This window comes from Protobothrops mucrosquamatus, unplaced genomic scaffold (assembly GCF_001527695.2).
Source record: "Protobothrops mucrosquamatus isolate PMUCROS unplaced genomic scaffold, P.Mucros_1.0 scaffold1475, whole genome shotgun sequence".
In the NCBI taxonomy this organism is placed as follows: Eukaryota; Metazoa; Chordata; class Lepidosauria; order Squamata; family Viperidae; genus Protobothrops; species Protobothrops mucrosquamatus.
In genome coordinates, this window is record NW_015387653.1 from 61186 (window position 1) to 82518 (window position 21333).

Consider the following 21333-nt stretch of genomic DNA (forward strand, 5'->3'; position numbering starts at 1 on the left):
TGCTCCCAAAACCCGATATGGTCCTCTGCTCCCGCCATATCTGCCCCTCCCACTGACCGTACCTATCACACCACCCTCCGCCATTACAAATGATGGCACAATTTGAGGTAAGTTCATAGCTAAGCCAAAATTATTTACAGTCCCTTGCACATTTAAAGTCTGAGAAATGGAGCATAACCATAATAGTAATAAATATTATGAAGTTTGTGTAACATTCAAACAGCTTCTTCAATCTTTTCCCCATTTTTTCAATATTGTAAATTTATTTATGTATTTGTTTATATCCTGCTCTTACTATTTTTACAAATAAGTCAAAGTGGCAAACATATCCTACACACCTTTCTCCTTTTATTTTTCCCACAACAATTCTGTGAAGTGAGTTGGGCTGAGAGAGAGTAACTGGTCCAAGGCCACCCAGCTGGCTTTCGTGGCTAAGAACTCACAGTTTCCTGTTTTTTAGCCTGGTGCCTTAATCATTAGATCAAATTAGTTCTCATAAGAGCGGCAAAGTAGACATAAAAAAGCAGCTTAAAATCAAACTCTTCTAACTTACAAGAAGAAACACAATCTCCTCAGTGTGTGTGTTTTGTGTATATGATGAGAACAGGACAACTTTTTAAAAAAATCTATTAGGTGTTCAAACTTATATTTGCACATAGAGTACCATATTTGGTGGTACTCTCCTTCCTCTCTTAAAGCTGCATGGAAAATGTTGCGTGCCAAGGAAGCTGAACTAATAAAAATAACGAAGGTGCAGAAAAAGATGATAGTCAAATCTTCCAAGCAGCCGTATATCTGAAAAGAGGAAAAAGGTATTTCTTACTCCTTTTCTTGGGTTTCTTGTGCTTGGGTTTTTGCACTAGTAAATTTCACTTCCATTACTGTATTTAAGAATATTAAAAAAAATGTCTGCATAATATCTGTTAATGACTGCTAACCAAGTCGTGTATTAATATCTTTATTTTTTATGATTTTTAAAGTCACTATGGATTTCAGTTAAAAGGATGTTGGAAATAACATTTCCAAGGTCAGCTGAATACTTTGCATCCCATTTAGGTTATGTAAACTTGATAAAAGGACCAAATAAAATCTATCAGGCCAAATGGCAACTTTATAATCAATTCCATCTTTGAAGGCCAAGGAACTAGGACTAATTTTTAAGATGCATGCGGCTGGAGTCATTCTGATTTTAGTAAACCATTTTGACAACCAACATCAAAAGCAAACCCTTGAGTATGTGAAAGTATGTTCAAGAAGAAGGCAAATTTTCTTCTTTGTTTGGTGGATTTTACAGCAATGAGTTTCTCACACTTGAGGTGCTGGGGTTTCCAAGTAGCATAACAGAGCAGAATTAGTCCTGTTCTGTCTCTGTTTCCGCCGTTTCTTCAATACCTGGCAGGGATCTGTAGTTAGAATCCAAGTAATAATTTCTACATATTTGCTTTTTATTGAATTGCATGAACTGTCTTATATTTTAACTTACTACATCCTCTTTCAGATCAAGACATAAATGTCTTTACTGTTTATAATGAAGCAGAAGTTTGTTTAAATTAAATAATACCCTATAGTGTCCTTTTTCCTTAGTATATTTTTTGATTAATAACTGCCCAGTTCTTGTAAACATCCTTCATGTGTGTCATAAAAGGTTTATTTTTAAGTAGGAGATTTAAGCCAAAGTGGAAAAATAGATTTGAAACAAAACGTTTATATGAGTCAATAGAAAAACAGTTATATTTGACAATATGGAAAACTGACATAAATCTTGCCTAAAAGCAGTACTCTACAACAGTATATACAGTATGACTTTACTATGAGGACAGAAATATACCCATACCAATTGATTGTGAAGATGAAGAAAGCTAAACAAAGACTATAAGATATTACTACCATAGGCTACACAATTACAGAGCATTCCATCAATCAGCAGTCCATATTCAAATTAGATAAACTAATGTAAATAAGTCAGCTTATTTAGGGTGAGTACATAGAATAATATAGGATAATAGAGTTGGAATGGACCTCGGAGGTCTTCTAATCTAACCCTCTGCTGGAGCAGGGGACCATACCATTTCAGACAAATGGTTGTCCAGTCTCTTTTTGAAACCCTCCAGTGATGGAGCACCCACAGTTTCATTGCTTCAGTTCCAGCAGCTGCCCCAGGACCCCCCAGCCCCAACCCTCGGCGAAACTCACTTCAGAGTCACCCTCAGAGTAGACACACATAATATACATATGCATGTATACATTATATGGCTTTTATAATTATATTTCCTTCAGAAAGAGAAAGGATGACTGTCCCAAAGTCAACCAGCTAGCCGTTTGGTTGAAATTTAAAATTTGAATCTCCTCAGATCTGACCCAACACATAAGAGTCTACAAAGCAGCAGAAAAGCAAGTGACAAAATGTGTGCGAACCCCATCAATTAGGTATTTGCTTGTGTCATTGCAATTTAATATGAAAGGCCAGAGCTTGCATCATGATATCACAATGCATATTTTGTCATATAGCATCATTGTGATAATGAATAGATGGTCATTATATATCTTAAAGGCTAAATTATATCCCTATGTATTTATTTTTACTTAGTTATTAGACTTAAATTGACATCTAGATGCAGAACTATAATAAGAAAAACAGGTCTCACAAATATAGGTTAGTTTTATTTAGCCTTTTTTAATCTTCCACTCATTTTTAGAAGGCATACCACAGTAGTCTAGCAAAACACAAATACTCGCCGTTGGCAATTCGCTTCACATTTTGACAGCTGAACAGTATTGGCATTGGTGAGATTCAATGTTTAATATGCTTCCAAACTAAAGTAGTTCAACTTTGTGAAGAATTTAAGTATGCATATAAACTCTGGTATCCTGAGTCCTGCTCTATAGATATATCTACTATTTGAGATAAAATGAGCCATAAACTTTCCTAACTTAAGATTGCCTCTTTTATTATTCCCTATTGCTATATCACAGTGGGATACAATTCCTACCATTTGTGTGTGTGTGTGTGTGTGTGTGTGTGTGTGTGTGTGTACAAACATACAGTACTTTTTTTGTAAAAAAAAAAAAGTGCCAGAACTCACACATGTCATACAACCCGCCTTGCCTACCCTACAAGGTTCCATCCCAAAAAGGTGCCTGAACTCCGTTCTGGGCGTTCTATGACAAAAAAAAAAGCCCTGCAAACATGTAAAATCCATTAAAAAAAACTAAGGCAACCTCATTTCAAGAAAACAAAACCAACCCTTGTACCAAAACAAGCCTACCCTCATCAACATTCAGATGATCTAAAGAAGCCCTCAAAAACACCTAGAAGAGGCCCTTTAGATATCCAGAGTCAAGGTTTTCCACAAGAGAATGCACCATCTACAGCCTTTAGATGCTTAAAATTATTAAGTAATCGTAAGACATGATCTCGTTTCCAAATATTTATGTCTCCAGTTCCACTGGAAAAATTATTTTGAACTACACCATAAGTCATGAAAATTCTTTATAAAAGTAATGGCAAAGTTGAGTTGAGGAAGAAAAAGTAGTTTAACTATCTTTTATTCCCTTCCTCCAAAACAACTATTATTTCTGCTGCACACATGACAGTTTTTATACTTGCTTTCCCTCCCTCCCAGCCCCCCCCCCCCAGTAACAGCTTCACCCAGGCAATTTATATCTCAGAAAGGATATAGAATTAAAAGGTAAACATGTCCTGCCAGAGCAACTGTCTATTCTCCAAAGCATTGCATGTGACTTCCAATTAATAAAATTAAAAGCAAATAATTTAGTTTAGGAAAGGGAGCTAAAAGTGCATAAATAAAAGAGTTCTAAATATGCTTAATATTAACTGATTTACATGCAAGCTATATTTACACAGACAATAATTCATCTATTTCTTAGGCTGTTTGGAGTATCCAGTTTTTTCTTCTGAATCATAGCTCCCAGATTTATTTGGAAAAAGGATTAACATTGCTTATTTCCACATCCAACTCATGAAGATATTTAAATATGTTTTTATTTTTATATTAGCATTTTTGTGGTTTGTGTTTCTCAGTGATTAATAGGGGTGTGTAATGTTATGATTAATTTAATTATCTAATTAAAATCCTATTTATTGCACATTGATAATTGTTTCAAAGTACTTAAAATTTCCAAAAATTATCTGGTTAAAATTATATTCAAGAGTTATTTCTTTTATTTTTTTAAATTATTCATAAAGAGAATATAAGCCTCAGATCCTATTTGTTACTTAAAAAGAGATGGTTTTCCCAGACTATGAATGAATGGGAGCAAGGCATGTATTACATAAGTGAAAAGTACAGAAGATGCTGTTGAAAATAACAATTGGGAGGACTGGAGAATGGATCTGAGGAAACCAACAATGGTTTCTTGGAGAGAGAGATCATAGCCTCCCTCAGACCTGACAGAATTACCATCTCCCTCAAAGAAGCACCATCCACGTATTGTCTCCTGAGAGGCCTTGACAGCCAGGAGAGACATGTCCCTTTATGGATCTAAAATACAGGTGGCCATTCCTTAGAACACTGCCCATTTTATCAGTAGTAGCAGATTGAAACCCTTTTGGGGCAATCAAGGAAGACCATGTCCCAGTTAACTCCATCTATGCTAAGACATTGCTACTGGTCTCCTTTACAGCAGTTATAAAAATTACCTCTTATTATATGGTTGTGTAGTTTGTCTTATGGAACTTCCAAGGGATGACAGAGACCATGTAATGATATAATAATATTTCCAAAGAGGTGGAGTTGAAATTCTATGCCTTATTTCTTTGCATTTTTCAGAGAAGGATTTTAGAATAATAGTGGGATGGAATGTCCCTCAAAGGTATCTTCCATTCTAACTTGAATGGAGTTATAACACTTGGGGAGGAAGGGGAGGAATAAAAATCATATTGCTCTAATTTTGCCAGAGATATTAGGAAGGGAATCTCAGGATCTGGGATGCTACAATACTTGCAAACCGTCTGAATTGCTATACTCCAAATTAGATATTTCTCATTTTTGTATAGAAACAACATTTTTGCTGCAAGGTCAAACAGCTAAGTGATTTAAATACTTCTAATTATAGTCTGATAGCATTCACATGAGGTTTGTGATCCATTCTGAAGATTTCCCAGCTATCATAAAATACTAGAAAAATGAAGTTTGTGGACTGAGAAGAATTTTTAAAAAAACATGCATCGAATGTCAGTGTTTTACAAAACAAACTCTGGGGGTTTTTTTTTCATTCCAAAAACAGATTCATGTAAAGAAGCTGTTGGTTTTACCTCCAAAAATATAATAAATTGCCTCTACCAAAATTTATTTTAAAACTATAACTCTCATTCTAGTTTTCTTTAAGTTTCTTCTTGATCAAAGTGTAACCAATATAGTTATCAATTAAACACATGTCATTTCTAGGGCATGCCCCTGTACTCAGATGAAATATTTAAAATACTCAGAGCAAGTGAGAGAGAATGTGCCTACAAAGCAATGGTGGTTCCATTGTATCTCTCTAACTGTCATCCAGCTAACAATTGAGATAATCGGTTGTGTCTGCCTTTACCAGTAACATTTCTAATGTGCCAACAGGGACACAGATCCATGATTATATATCTATTGTTCTCACAACAGGATAAATTATGCTTGGTGTTGTTTTGTTGCTTGTATGTAGGAAACACAAAGGTCAGTGGAATCTCCAGCTTTCATCTAAGCAAGATTGCGGCAGAGTGGAATCATTCCTTCCTTTCAGTAACTGGGATAAAACCTTAGGTTTGTCTCAGGAAAGCTTGCCTAACTTCTTTCCATGACAAAAAAGTGTATGCCAGTGAATACTTATATATGGGGCAGGGAAGCACTGTAAGTAGATCTTGGTAGCAAGTACATACTACCTAAAATCCCACTTATCAATAAACAGTTTATATATAGACAGAGGCTATAAAGTTTCTAAATGTCCAGAATCCACATGCATAGATGTGGTAGCATGTTCTCCCTTCAATCATTGGACATTCATTTCAGCATCTAGAACAAGAATAGTTTATGTAGGTTTCCCAATCTTATGGATGTGTTTAAGTTCATTTCAAACATTAAAATAAATGCCTATAAATTAGAGTCTTTGGGAGCCATCTCTCTTCTAGTTATGCTTATTGATGATATCATGTCTTACAATTTATAATCTGGGTGATTGAGGGATTGGGGAATAGGAACTGGCCCTTTAGTCTCATCTTCCCTTTACATATTCAGCACATATGCAGTCTTACTCTGTGAACAATAATAATGGTGTTCATCAGAAAAAGTGATCCAGAACTTAATGCCTTAGTGAATTTCTGGCTTACATTTTTCTCTGAGCTACTTAAAGCCCAAGCTCTGAAACAGTTTCCAGGATTGTATCATTTGTTTATTTTTTCTTTGAACACAGGAAAGTGCTTTCAAAAAGACAGAGGAAAAAGGAATAAATACCTAAAATAAAATAGCTTAGAGTATCAGTGTCATTAGCTAATCCAAAAACATAGCGATAACAAAAGCCTTGGCAAATGTTGTTCTTCCAGCCCTACTCCAACTCATTTATACCAAGCAATAGGCCTTTGTTCAAAAGATGGCTTCCGCTCAAACTATTTGCCAAACACAAACAACTCTCTAAGCAAGTCAACAGCCCATTTATTGACTGACACTAGATGCAAGAAAGGCATTTGAGCAATCTGCTAACAAAGCAGCAGAAATTTAATTTCTGGCTTTATTTTCTAGATACAACTCCACAGTTTTCTGGCTTTCTTTCAGAGAAGCGTGAAACAGTTCCATCCTCTGCCAGGCTTTTAAACTTTTAACTCTTCTCAGATGTACTAATCTGTGTTCAGAATAGTTAGACAACCTGTTGCCTTTCAGTAGCCTCATATCTGTGGAGACTAACTACCTTAATACCTTTCAGTCTTCTAGTCCATCTTATCTCATTTTTGAAGGTTCATTAAAAGAGAGCTATAAGCTGATCTTTAACTTGTATGGTTCAATATTATCTACCTTCAATATGTTTAGGTCCACATACCTTGGATTAACATGCTTTGAACTAACATCCCAAATTAGAAGCCAGATTCTGTCAACGTCTCCGGCGGGTATTAGGTTAGGGAAGATTGGTCTACAGTTATAATAGCAGTTGGCCAGAGTTCCAATACCTTAGCTAAAGAGAATGGATCTAGACAATGAACCTAGGACTTTTGTGTACAAAGCATATGCTTTTCATTGATTTCCGTAGAGACAGATTAGTAATTTTAGCTTAGAGGCAGTCCCTTTGCATCTGTTTCTGTTTGATCAGTGTGTTGATTCTGTGGTTGTCTGCTGTATACAAGCCTGCCTATTCCATTCGTTACTCAAAAATTCGTGGGAGTGAATCTCGAACCTCGAACGAGATCACTTCCTGCTTTTGCCCAGACATTCGCTAATCAAATGCATGGACGAATGTGTGGTTCATTAAGTGCACACAAGGTATCTCAAGGTGGGAAGGCTATGGAGGGCCTTGTGATGGAACAGGCCCCCAAGGTCTCCCCAATTCACTAAGATACCTCATGCTTCCCTCTCCCTTCCTACCGTGTCGGATTCACTTACTTTGCAAAAATCCTCTCTGCCGTGGTTTCTTTCCCTTTGAGGGACAGGAGAGTTGGCTTGGAACTGCTTTTCGTGCCAACAATGGAAGCTCCTGGGTGCTGTAATATTGTGTAAGCTCAAAAGAGATCATGGTCCCCAGAAGCTTCCATTCGGGGGGGAGTGTTTGCTTCCTTTGCTTGCCTATGGGGCAAAGCGTGGAATCAGAATCGGGCAGGCACAGGAACCAATGCATCTGTGGCCCAGGTGTGCTGCTCGCTTGCATGCGCTGACCTTATTTTGAGGACAGGAATGAAGCCTTCAACTGAGTAGGGAGGCATCACAGGGCGAGTCTCCTTGCACCTGCATCCAAGCTGCTGGCGATAGTGGCAGCCACCTGAGCAGCCACGATCTCCCCTTCCCAGCCAGACACCCAGCTTGCCCAACCTACTCCTTGCCTGACCGGCCAGTAGCACAAATCCTGACCACTCTTCTCCTTGTCATCCTTCCAACTCAAGTGGCAGCAGCCATTCTGTCTGAAAGGAAGAAACCAGAGCAGGATTGCTCTCAAGACGACGCGGCTGCGCTACTGCTCATGTGTGCTGGCCTTATTGAGAGCAATCCTGCTCTGCACCTCCGTTTCCTTCCACTCAGAGTGAAAAAAACCAAGCCGCTGCCGCTGAAACACTTTTTATCCGAACAGAGACCTGACAGAGATTGGAAGCACCTTGTGACTACCAATGGGGCACTTCAGAAACAGAGAGGAATGCTCCATTTCTGAAGTGCCCAGTGGCAGCACATGGAGCTTCAAAAAGCAATAAATCCCTGTGTTTTGAATAGTTCTGTAGGCACTGAAACACTTTTTATCTAAACAGACATGACAGAGATTGGAAGCTCCATGTGACTGCCAATAGGGCGCTTCAGGAATGCTCCGTTTCTGAAGCGCCCCATTGGCAGTCACATGGAGCTTCCAATCTCTGTCAGGTCTCCATTCGGATAAAAGTGTTTCAGTGCCTATGGGGTTATTCAAAACACAGCAATTTACTGCATTTCCAAGTGTCCCTAGGTGCTCAAATACCTTTTATCCAAATGGAGACCTTGGGGAGATGGGGAGCTCCGTCGGTATTCAGATGCAATGCTTGAAAACTCAGTGATTCAATGTGTTTTCAAACACCCCATTTGCTCACAGATGGAGCTCCCCATCTCCCCAAGGTTTCCATTTGAATAAAAGGTGTTCCAGTGGTGGCAGAAAGGAGTTGGGCCAGAGCAGGAGACAGGCACAGAATGAAAGTTTCTGGGGTCCCTGATCTCACAAGAAGAGGATGGGTGCCTGAACTCGTGCAATATTACAGTATCAAGGAGCTTCCGTTGACTCTCCTCTCCCTCAAAGGCAGAAATCGCGGCAGAGAGGAGATAGATCTTCTCAAGGTGAGTCCAGCGGCAGGAAGGACGGGAGAAGCAGTTGTGGGGAGCGGGGGGGATAGGGTGAATGTTGCAGAGCCTCTGTAGTTGTTCGTACGGGCGAACAACTGCCATGGTGCTGCAACATTCGGAATTTTGGGATTTTCTTATAAACACTAGGGGACACTTATCGCATAACTTCAAACATTAAATGAACACTCGTAACTTGGGGATTACCTCTATAGTTCAAATCTATTATTTGGTCCTAAAAGTAGCAGTTCTAAGTATGTATTTTTGTTCGTAACATTGCTCAATCCACTATGTTGTTTTGCTTTGGAAACTTTCTCAAGAGTGCCAGTTTGTCTCTTATTTTTGTGCACATTGACAATTTATTTGTTGATGAAATTTATATGCCGCTCACTTCACTGTATGCATGACTGTGAGCATCTTATAAATAAAAGGAAGACACTAAAAATCCTTTAAAAGGTATATGTACAAAGTTAAAAAGACAGAGAGAGCATACCATTATTGGATCCCTGTGCTGGTTGACAAAGCCAGATCTTAATGCACTTTTGGAAAGCCAGAAAGGCAGCCTCACCTCTGGGAGCAAGATGTTCCCAAGGCAAGGGCAATAGCAGTAAAGGCTCTTTCAGAATCAACACTGCTGCCAGGGCTTGAAACATCAGATGGCAATAGTAACTCTTCCCTGGTTGCATGTCTATCTGGCAAAGAGAATGAGAAGAAAGATAGGCCTAGTTGGGTCAATGTGGCAGGCAGTTCTTGCACCCTCTATTTGGCTGCTGGGGAGCTGCTGGCTTCAATTCAGTATTGCTGAGTTATATAGTGAAAAGTTAACAAGCAGTTTGCAGAATTGCATTGAACTGGCTAGGACTATCCCAAAGCATTCTACCTCAACCTCCTTTTCTATCTTTTTTTTTCATACCTGAGACAAGCAAAAAAGAAATTATCACCTGCCTATTCAACCTGGTACCTATTAAAATAAAATTAATAGGTTCTACAACAAACTTTTCATATTTTTATATAACAATGCAGATCTATAAAACAATATTCTCCCTTTTGGGAATCTTCTGAATGTTTGCATTTCTTGAGCCTGAACATTATCAGAAATCTGTGGGTCTCACTGATTCTATCCAGGGAGTCTGAGTGGACAAATAACACTGGTCATTCAACATGTTCTGAACCCATGTGAAAAAATTATTCCCCATCCCAGTTCGAACAGTTCATTTAAATGGAAAACAAGGCCAGTTGTGTCAACACATCAATTAGTACAGCTGATTCGGGTGAGACCTGTTTTACATAATTCTCACAAACTTTAGCTCCTGTCATAACAAATAAATTCTCGCCCTACAGATTTCTTGAGGTGTTTCATACAAAAAATGTCTGTAAAAAAGTTCTGAAGCTCTGGGCTTCCCCCAATCCACAGTCACAGTCCAATATAGATTCTTCAAAGAGAGAATATTTGGGACAATGTGAACCTTCTCAAGAGCAGCTGTGCTATAAAATGAATCATAATAAAAAGACCAGAACTCGTCCAGGAAATAATAAAAGATTCCAGAAGAACTTCCAGAAATCTGTAGCACTCCCTTACTTTAGCTAAAATCTGTGTACATGAGAGAGGGTAAAAATGGGATAAATATTGGAGAGGAGCTAAACAGAGTTATTCTCCCAAAGAAGAACAGCGATGTTCATCTTAGTTTGTCAGAAAAGCACCAGGATGACACACCAGATTTTTGGAAGAGCATTCCTAGGACAAACCAAAGAAAAAAAATTTCCAACCACATGACTATGGTGAAAAACAGACAGTGTATAATAAGGTTCTAATACCAGCTGTCAAACATGAAAGTGGCATGTCATGCCTTGAGGGTGCGTTGCTGCCTCAGGACTTGAATGACCTGAAATCATTGAAAGAAGCATGAATTCTGCTTTGTATCAGAGAATTGTACAGGAAATATCAGTCCACTTGACCTGAAACCAAAGGAAAAATGGGTCATAATAGCAAGACAAAGGTCTCAACCCATACATACATATCTCTAAGAGAATAAGGACAATACAGGTTTTTGGAATGGTCAACAACATTCAGATCTAAGGCCCAAAGAATGTTGTGACAGGACCTGAAACAAGTTGGATCATACTAGAAAAGCCTGAAATGTTACTGAACACTTCACCATGGAGGAAAAGACCAGAATTTCTATGCAGTTATATGAGAGACTAATCACAGTTGTGGGGAAAGCTTGCTTGTAGTGATTGCTCTTATAAGTTACTAAATCTAAAAAAAATATATCTTTTTTTCCACTTAGGCATGTTGGATTTGTTTACATTGTTTACAAAGTACAGGAAATGACAGCAGGACCTTTATCCTTAGTATTATTTAATCCCTCAGATTTCCTTTATAGGGCCCACAGGAAGTTCTGATGGCATTTAATAGCAAAGATATACAAAAAAACTCAGACAATGTGAAAGAGGGTAAATAATTTTTCCTAGAACTGTATGCAGAAATCCAGCATCCAGAAACTATTTTTTGTACGTTTGCTAAAGCTACCAGGACTGAATGGCAAGTTGATCACTAAATGACAAAGATTTGCAAAAAAAATATGTTTTCATCTAGCAGTCATCCAGATGTTTAGCCGTATCTGAAAGCACTAGGACTTAGACAGGAAAGTTACAAGAGCACTGTCTTATTTTTATACCCTTAGAGGAATACTATACTCAGAAAAGAACTAATGAAACTGGGATGAACTAAAATTATCTAGTAATCTGCAATGAACCATATTCGCATATTCAAATCTAAATTTAATAAATGCCAGCTGCCAAGAGCTCTCCCAAAATAAACAGATGCCTTCAGATCTCCCAAAATAAACAGCTGACCATGTTTTATTTCATCTCAGCCATATCAGAAGAGTCTTACAATGTCTAAAAAGCTTTTACATTCTTTTCAATTTAACTAAAATACCCAATTTCATTTCCTGTTTGTCTATAATAAGACTTAAATCTGTTTTAAATTTACAGTATAGAAAATCCTGGATGGGGGGGAAGGAAGGGAAGTGTGAAAAATTCCCTATTAATATGGCATTTCCCTGACAAAAAGTAATTTCAGGCAACCAGTGTGATCGGAGCCCAGTCCTGTTATCAGTGGAATGCTAAAACCTTTATTGACTCTATTTCAGAAATGAAATTACAGTGCCTACAGGGATATGTTTCTAACACAATAAAACCTGTCACTTTATGAATGAATTTTATTTTCTTCGTTATAAACAAAAGGAGCGATGCAATTAGTATAGAGTGACTCAGCTGCCGAATTGACCGACATCCTGAGCGATTCCCTGCCATGTCTGGAGTTGTAAGGAAAGTGGATGAGAGACACTTCCCAACCAACTACGGCAGGCATCATTCCAAGTTGGGAAGCTAAAAATAACTGCCATACTCTTTTCATGTACAGTTTCTGGTCAGAACTTGTAATCACTGAAAGGTTATACACTTAATTAGTGGCTTCCTCCCCGCCCTTTCCAAAAATCCCATTGTATTTCACTTACTGAACTTTGCTCCCATTTCTAAGGAAGCCAGCATTTGCAAAGACTGGAAGAAAGGTGACTGTCTTGTCGTCTTCTCCATATTAAATTCAACAACAAGGAGAAGATGACAGATCCCTGCTGTGGAAGCCACACTATGGCCACCTTATCCAGTCAGTGTGGTTGTTGTTGCAGTACTGCAACTGTGAAGACAAAAGGTTACCCTTAGTAAATGATGTGATCACAAAAATAATAGGCACGTCCGGTACCATTTTGTTGACATGTATGTAACATATATAATATAAGGTAATAAAAATATTTTGAATAGACTGAAGCAAAGTGAATCAAACATCACTGATAGTAATAAATAGTTATTTATGCTGCTGGTGTGCCCATTTTGTAAAGGTAACTCTATTTTTCTCCCACTAAGCCTTAACATTACTTATTGTAGTGCTTAAGGCATCAGGCTAGAAACCAGGAGACTATGAGTTTTAGTCCCATCTTAGGAACAAAGCCAGCTGCATAACCTTGAGCCAGTCACTCTATCTTAGCCCTAGAAAAAAACACTTCCAAAATTTTGCCAACAAAACTGCAGGGACTAGTCCATATAGTCACCAAGACTCAACAGTGACTTGAAGGGGCCAAAAGAAAAAAGACAGAAAAACTCCTTGGCAAAACACTAGCCCAGATTTGCCTTTTGTGGAGATAAGTAGAGTTTCACCATCAAGATGCAAATGGCAACTTTTTCTAATCCAATGCCTTTACCCAGATGTGTTTTGGTTGCCTTTGCTGGGAATTATAAGAGTTTAAGTTGGATTCATTTGGAGGGTTACACTGCAAAAATGGCACTAGAAGAATGATCCCATTTATATTAGTCATCTGTCCTATAATTTGACAAAGACAAGCTTGTTTGTTTCCATTCACCAATGCCTGACCCTAAACTAGTCTTCTATTTGGCTTTTCTACTATCATCTATCCTTCTCTAAAATCTGTTTTTAGAAAACCTACACATCAAGGGTTTTATCGGTATCTTGCCATTTCTATTTGTGATTTCAGAAACAAGTCTGTAATGAGTTTGAACAGTCCTTGCCTCTCATTGCTCTCTGCTATTTTTAAAGATCCATTTTGTCAAGTCCGTAGACGTTGCAAAGCTCTTTTTGTTTCAACTACTTTAATAACTTAATAACTTCACTAGTGAGAAATGTCAAGCACCATGACATATTTAATATTTTTGAACATAGTGAAGCTAATGATATTTTACAAAGTGAACAAAATCATACTATATTCCTATATTCAGTTAGATCATATAGTTGATTTGTACATGATGCCAGCTGTTTCCTTAGGATCATTAATCTGAGATTACTTGGTGACTTTTCATCAGCTATGAACCCTTCAGAATTGCCTCGTTGAATTGGATCTTGGAGCATTGTTTTTTTTTTCATTGGATCCAGCCTTTCTTATTGGGTCATATTTAGAAAGTGATTCTGGGGTACAGTTGTTTTTAACCTATGCGATTAATCTAAGGAATGGATTAAACTTAAAACTGTAGAATTTGCATGGTCCAATTAGGCCAGTGTTTCTCAACCTTGACAATTTTAAGGCATGTGGACTTCAAGTCCCAGAATTCCACAGCCAGCAATGCTGGCTGTGGAATTCTGGGAGTTGAAGTCCACATGCCTTAAAATTGTCAAGGTTGAGAAACACTGAATTAGGCCATCAATTCAAACTCTTTGTCCAGTCCAAAAATCCAAATTAAGACATTGCAGACATATGTTTGTCTAATATCTACTTGAATGCAACTAGTGCAGTTGGGAACATTAAAAAATGGAAAAGGACAGGGAGCAGAATGGAGCATATGGAATCCTGAACTCCATTTTCTTTCAGCTTCACTTGCGGTGGCCCCACTTGTTAAAATGAATAAACTGTCCATTAATAATGAGTTCACCATGTTTTATAGATTTAAAAGTAATACACTAAAGAGAACCCCATTGTATTAAAAATCTAAAACAATATTCCAGAACAGCCTCCTTGGATCCTTCAATACAATAACATTAGGTTTTTTTTACTATTATTATTATCAAATTAAAATATGTGCATTGGAAGCAGATAGAAATATTTTTCTCCATCAAGGAGAAACAAGACAAAGATCTTTTTTCACCACATGCATGCTTAATACGATGGGATTTATTGCAGTATATGAGGTGATGAATTTAAATGAGAATTAGACCCATTCATAAAAATTCCCAGGAGTGTCTGTTATTTCCCCATAAGAGGTGGTTTGCCTCTGACAAGGCTGTCTGGTAGGTGTGACTCATGGGCTTAGAAGAGCTCTTCCCAAGGAGACATCTTTGGTCCCGTTGGCCCCGTATTTAGGACACATGCAAAAACATATTTCTATCATTAAACTTTTGACTTAAGTATTGCACTGATACTGATTCTGAATTAGATTTTAAATGTATTGATTTTACTGTTGTGTTTTACGTTATGTGTATTTCTTGGTTTTGTTTTTAACTTTGTTGAGTTAAAAATGCAGGATATATATTTAAGAAAAAGAAAATCGACACTTAGTGGAGATACCTGAATGTGAGAAAGTTAGAGAAGTTTATTCTTCAGGTTTATTCTTAGCCAATTATCCTTATATGAAATATCAAATTTCTTATTGCAGCATACTAATTTCCACAGAGAACTAATGTTAAAATTGGTCTTTTAAAAAAAACATTTCAGCTTCTAAAATCATAAAATTTACATTGTATGTAGATATACCATGCATCTTTCATGGCACTTGTATAAAGGAACAACAGTTCAATTTCATAGTGAGTAATGAAACACCAGATTCATTAAAATATTATTCTAATTGTGTAAAAAAATCTGGGCTTTCTGCAAAGCCTTGTCATCCAGGATAATCAGCTTCATTGTTGTTCTGCTGCAATTTTTTTACCTGTAATTATAGCAGTGTAGATTTTTACTACATATATTCAAATAATCTGCAAAATATGATGACATTGTTAAGCAAATGTTCATCACAATATAGTTCTAATATCACAGAGATGAAATTGACCTCACAGATCATCTAACTCTCTGTTCAATGCAGATCTCCTAAAACATTTTGGATACATGAATTTTCATCCTATCCAGAAGAGCCCATGGTTGGTTCCTGGCCAATTAATGGAAAGTAGAGGGACAACATACTGGCAAAATCCAGGGTCACTACAGACATTAAAGTACCATTTGAGGAATTTTCTATCAAATGTAATATAATCCAAACCAGTTATTCTGCCAGAGCACCAGAGCGGCATCTAGTGTATTGTTGTAGTGTTGTTAAAGTGAATCATTCTATTTGAGCATGTACTTTTCTGCTTACCATTTTGTGATATCTGTTGCAGGAGTGATCCGTGAGAGTTATCTCAAAGGGCATGATCAGTTGGTGCCTGTCACCCTCCTGGCTATAGCAGTCATTCTTGCCTTTGTCATGGGAGCTGTCTTCTCGGGGATCATAGTATACTGCATCTGTGACCATCGGCGTCGAGATGTGACCATTGTGCAGAGGAAGGAGAAGGAGCTGGTCCAATCTCGCCGAGGCTCAATGAACAGTGTCACCAAGCTCAGTGGTCTCTTTGGAGACACTCAGTCCAAAGAGCCAAAGCCTGAAGCCATTCTCACCCCTCTCATGCACAACGGTAAGCTTGCTACTCCGGGAAGCACAGCCAAGATGCTCATCAAAGCTGACCAACATCATCTGGACTTGGCTGCTCTACCTACTCCAGAGTCCACCCCGACACTTCAGCAGAAGAGGAAGCCAAGCCGTGGCAGCAGAGACTGGGAGAGAAACCAGAATCTCATCAATGCCTGCACAAAAGATATTCCCCCTATGGCATCACCGGTGATTCCTACAGACCTTCCTCTCAGGGCTTCCCCCAGTCACATCCCAAGCGTTGTAGTCCTGCCTATTTCTCAGCAAAGCTATCAGCATGAATATGTTGATCAGCCTAAAATGAGCGATGTGGCACAGATGGCCATGGAGGACCAAAATGCTACTCTCGAGTACAAAACCATAAAAGAGCATCTCAGTGGCAAAAGCCCAAACCACGGGGTGAATCTTGTGGAAAACTTGGATAGTATGCCACCAAAAGTCCCCCAGAGGGAAGCTTCTCTTGGTCCCCCTGGGTCCTCTCTTGCTCAGAGCAGTCTGGGAAAGCGACTGGAGATGCATTCTTCTGCTTATAACGTGGACTACAAGAGAAACTACCCCACGAACTCGCTCACGAGAAATCACCAAACATCAACACTCAAAAGAAATAACACTAATTCTTCTAATTCCTCCCACCTTTCAAGAAATCAGAGTTTTGGCAGGGGAGACAACCCTCCTCCTGCCCCACAAAGAGTGGACTCCATACAAGTCCATGCTACTCAGGGTCAGACTGTGACTGTTTCTAGGCAGCCCAGTCTCACCACATACAACTCGCTGACAAGATCAGGGTTGAAACGCACACCATCGTTAAAACCAGATGTACCCCCCAAGCCCTCCTTTTCCCCTCTTTCAGCATCCATGAAGCCTAATGATGCATGTACATAATCACCGTGGGGTGGGGGGGACAGCTGTGGATCATGGAATATCCTTAAAAACCAGGATTCAGCAATGGCAATGCTAGTTTCAACTGACCAAGAAACTGCAAAGCTGAAGGACATTCTGCTCTGGGGAAAAGTGGAATATTTTTAAGGAATTGGGCCATACAGACTATGGTTTGCAACTGTAGGACCCACCCCCACAATACAACAGCTCTTCACTCAAAAGACTAACTGCAAACATTGAGCCAAAAGCACACACACGAAAGATGACTGTGATCCTTCACTTTTAACTGCACAGAACATCCTAGAACTGGGAAATGAGTGCTTTGAAAGCAAAAATGCCCTGAGAAAGGAACAACTCACAAAAAGACAAAAGGAACCCATTGTTTAAGCTAACTCTTACTGAACCATGACAGACTCTTACTATATGCAGGTACTGTGAAAGCCCATCAGTGTTACAGCCTTTTAATTATAGCAGATTTGCCATGTTGGGCAAGAACAACTCTGTCATAGGTTATTGCTACTCTTCTCTCTTAATGAATAACATGTGACTGTTAACGCAAGTAACTATGATTATTTATTGTTCATCTTTTTTGTCTTTTTTTAAATCCTAAGGAAATCACTTATGCCTACCATCATGTGAGCAACTCTTTCCAGAAGGAAAAACAAAATGCATTGAAAATTATGCCTATTTAACGAGAAACCCCATTAACTAGAGTAATTAAAACTCTTTTTATTTTTTCCAATAAATTCACTGAGTTAAATAAGTTGGTGATGGAATTCTGAACTTTTGTGTTTGAACCCCCTGGTCTTGTATGGAAAGCTAACTAGAGGGAAATACTTACTTCAGTGTCAGTCCATTCTGCAGGCTGGCTTCCAGCTTTTAAGGTCAGGTGGCAGACCAAGGAAGAAACCTCCCACTATGCCATTTTTCCCTAAAGTTCTTTTCTTCCTAAAATACTAATGTCTTACAAAATAAACTCTTTGAACACTCCACTTCCACGCCCCACTGCCATGAACACAGTTTTTGTCAGTAGTTGATCCTTTCTGTGAAGGCACCCACTCGATCTCTGCCATCTCATTTCATCCTTGCACGTGAGATGGCAAACCGACAAACAAAAATGCACAGTGCATTTTTCATCCGCACACTGGTTTCCCCCCCCCCAGGCATAGTTTTCAGTTCTATCACACTGAGTTTGTTTTGATGAGAATACATCTGTTTTTTCCCCACATGTAAATTTGTGCCTTACACCTTCAGTTGTGTATATTTGTGAACTGTAGTATGTACAATCGTTTCCCTTCTCCTTCAAATAAATCAGATATTTATTTATCTCTACCCTTTCTTATTCCCCTAGAATAAGGATCTACCAAATTTGGCAACTTTAAGACTTGGACTTCAACTCCCATGCTGGGAATTAAAATCCATAAGTCTTAAAAGTTGCCAAGTATAGAGAGCCCTGCCCTAAAGAACTGGAGGATCGTCAGTTTCACATTTTGGTTTGCAGAATTAACAGCCCTCTAATCCACAAGAAGGCAAAGCTTGGTGACAATATCTGTTGCTTTGATGTAAAGCCTAATCATGCTCATTTTGGCCTTCACATTACTTTTGTGCTATCCTGGCAGTTTAGATACTGTTTGGTGACAGCAAACAGGATATTTTGATATCACTTCTGTATGGAAACCTATCCTTTCTCATTGCCAGTAATGTGATGTATCACCAAAGTCAAGCACTGTGTGCTGTTGACATTCTGGCACAAAACAATCCAGGCCTAAGACTGTATAGCCTATAGAATAAAATGGAAATAAACATAAAGCAGGCTGGCTCCTGCTGGTTCTCAGTGGGAAAGCAAACCCAGTTAATTGTTACAACCTACTGTTTCTTGTAAAAGAGAAATCCAGCTTTCACTTGTATGGGTGGGTGGGGAAAACAGGCAGAGCATGTGCAGGAATCTGTAGTTTGACAAAGTCTCGGTTGCTTGTGCTTAGCTGTTCTCATTTAAATTGTCATTACAGCTATGTCAGCCTAGTGTGGCAAAAAGAAAGAGAGAGAAATTGATGTGCATGTTTGATATTGTCTGGACAGAATGTTTGGGAAGGAGGAACGAGGCTTTAGAAGAGAAGACACTCCAGTGGGGCTGGTTTCGTTGCCTCTGAGGGGAGAGCATTCACAAATGGTTTCCCTGGAGGGGAAAAATCTTCAGGCTGGGAGCAGCATATTTAGGAAAATCATTAGGAAAATCAGGACGATCGGAACCAAAGGGACCTGCCTCCTTTTGTCTCTGCCTCTTTGTATGCTCTTGGTGGGCTGGGTAGTGTAAAGTCAAAGCAAGCTTCTTTCTGGGATTTCCTTTTGTTTTCCCCTTCACCACCACCCCCAGCCTCTTTTTAAACTATGAGGGAGCCATATGAAAAGTTAAGCAAACTTTTGTTTTTCCTCCTTGAAGCTCAGTCCCTAAACTCTGAAGGGCATGGTACCCCCTGCTACTTCTTAGCCAAGCAGTATGTCCTAATGGAGAAATGAATAATTATTGCAGCTTTGTTCAGGGATCTGCCTTTATAATATACATCACACCAATGACGGGGTTCACCTTGAGATGCCCCCCCCTTTTTTTTTACTCTGTTTTGTTTTCTGTTTAGACTCTTTCACGTCTTTCCTCCTCCTCCTCGCCCCATTTTTACCCCTTTGTGTGTAAAGGTTCTTAGACCTATGTGTGCCTTTTCTTTCCACCTTTGGTATACTCCGGTAGATGCAGCCACCTCAGACACTCTCTTTTGTTGTAAAGTTGTAAAAAAAAAATACTGTGTTGTCACCAACTTCCCTACATCTCCACAAACTCCTAACATCATCAGATTCACAGTTTAATGTATGTTGTAAACAAAATGAAGAAAAAGAAGAAGAAGGGGAGGGAAAGAGTTGAAGTGTTTTACAAAAGAAATAAAATGGTAAGGGAAGGGAGAAAAATGACTCTTGATGACAAAATAATAAAACCAGACTGTTCTACTTTATATTTGGTTTCCTGGCTCTTATTTACTTGTAAAAAAGATATCAATTAACATACCCTGCAGAATTTTTTTAAAATAAATAAAATTAAGTTTAAATAATAATAGTGATAGATTCTCTTTTTTTAAAAGCAGAGGAAACTTGCAGTCCTCCTATTTTAAGTGTTTATAATTTGCCCTGGTGGAAAGCAGCAGTGCCCTAGGGAGGTTAATAATAATAGTAGTAGTAGTAGTAGTAGTAGTAGTAGTAGTAGTAGTAGTAGTAGTAGTAATAATAATAATAATAATAATAATAATAATAATAATAATAATAATAATAATAATAATAATAATAATAATAAAGTTGGAAGAGACCTTGGAGGTCATCTAGTCCAACCCCCTGTTCAGGCAGGAAACCCTATACCATTTCAGACAAATGGCTGTCCAGTCTCTTCTTAAAAACCTCCAGTGTTGGAGCATTCACCGCTTCTGGAGGCAGGTTGTTCCACTGGTTAATTGTTCTAACTGTCAGGAAGTTTCTCCTTAGTTCTAGGTTGCTTCTCTCCTTGATTAGTTTCCATCCATTGCTTCACTAAATCAGTGTTTCTTAACCTTAGCAACTTTAAGATTTGTGGACTTCAGCTCCCAGAATTCCTTAGTCAGCCTGCTAAGATAGTGTTTACTGCAATAAATATGCAGATACAGAGCTTCCCAGCCGAACATCAAAACAATGGTCACTGCATGGATTCACAAAGAACACTAAGACATAATTTGGTTTGTTGGTCTTGGCTTAATGTGTCAATTGTGCATGCCCAGCCATGGTTTGCTGATCAGCATGATGTGTCAACCCAGCAAATTGTGATTTAATCAAAATGTGCTTAAACCCTAATTGGGGCAAAATGTGAATTGGGCCACTATATCACAAAAGTATGAAAATATCTCTCGAAGAATTTGTAACCACCACAGACCATGGTTCTCAAACAGATGTCCATATGTCTGTGAATCATCAGAAAAAATTGTCAGAAAAGGGACACTGCAAAAGAAAAGTTGCATAGGAACAAAATAAGATGTTGCCTAAGTACCACATTCACCATTTAGCACAAAGTTTCTATAAAGGAAAAGGAACTGCTACACCTCTAAGCTGGTAATTCTACTTCAGGGGTGTCAAACTGGCGGCCCATGGGCAGGATGCATCACGCGCAGGCCACACCCACCCTGGTTCCACAAAGGCAAAAAATGTCACGATATGTCATGTGACACGATTGAGTTTGACACCTGTGTTCTACCTGGTTTATTATCTA

The 21333-nt window shown here is 38.6% G+C and overlaps 1 protein-coding gene across 1 annotated transcript in view; it reads left to right on the forward strand.

Annotated features, from left to right (window-relative positions):
* Positions 1-17078, forward strand: part of SEMA6A (semaphorin 6A) — a 74503-nt gene extending 57425 nt beyond the window's left edge. Inside the window, exon 18 of the mRNA XM_015822140.1 lies at positions 15871-17078. Coding sequence (XP_015677626.1) covers positions 15871-17060 — 1190 coding nt within the window. The 3' untranslated portion in view covers positions 17061-17078. The remainder of the gene's footprint in view (positions 1-15870) is intronic.
* The last annotated feature ends 4255 nt before the right edge of the window (positions 17079-21333 follow it).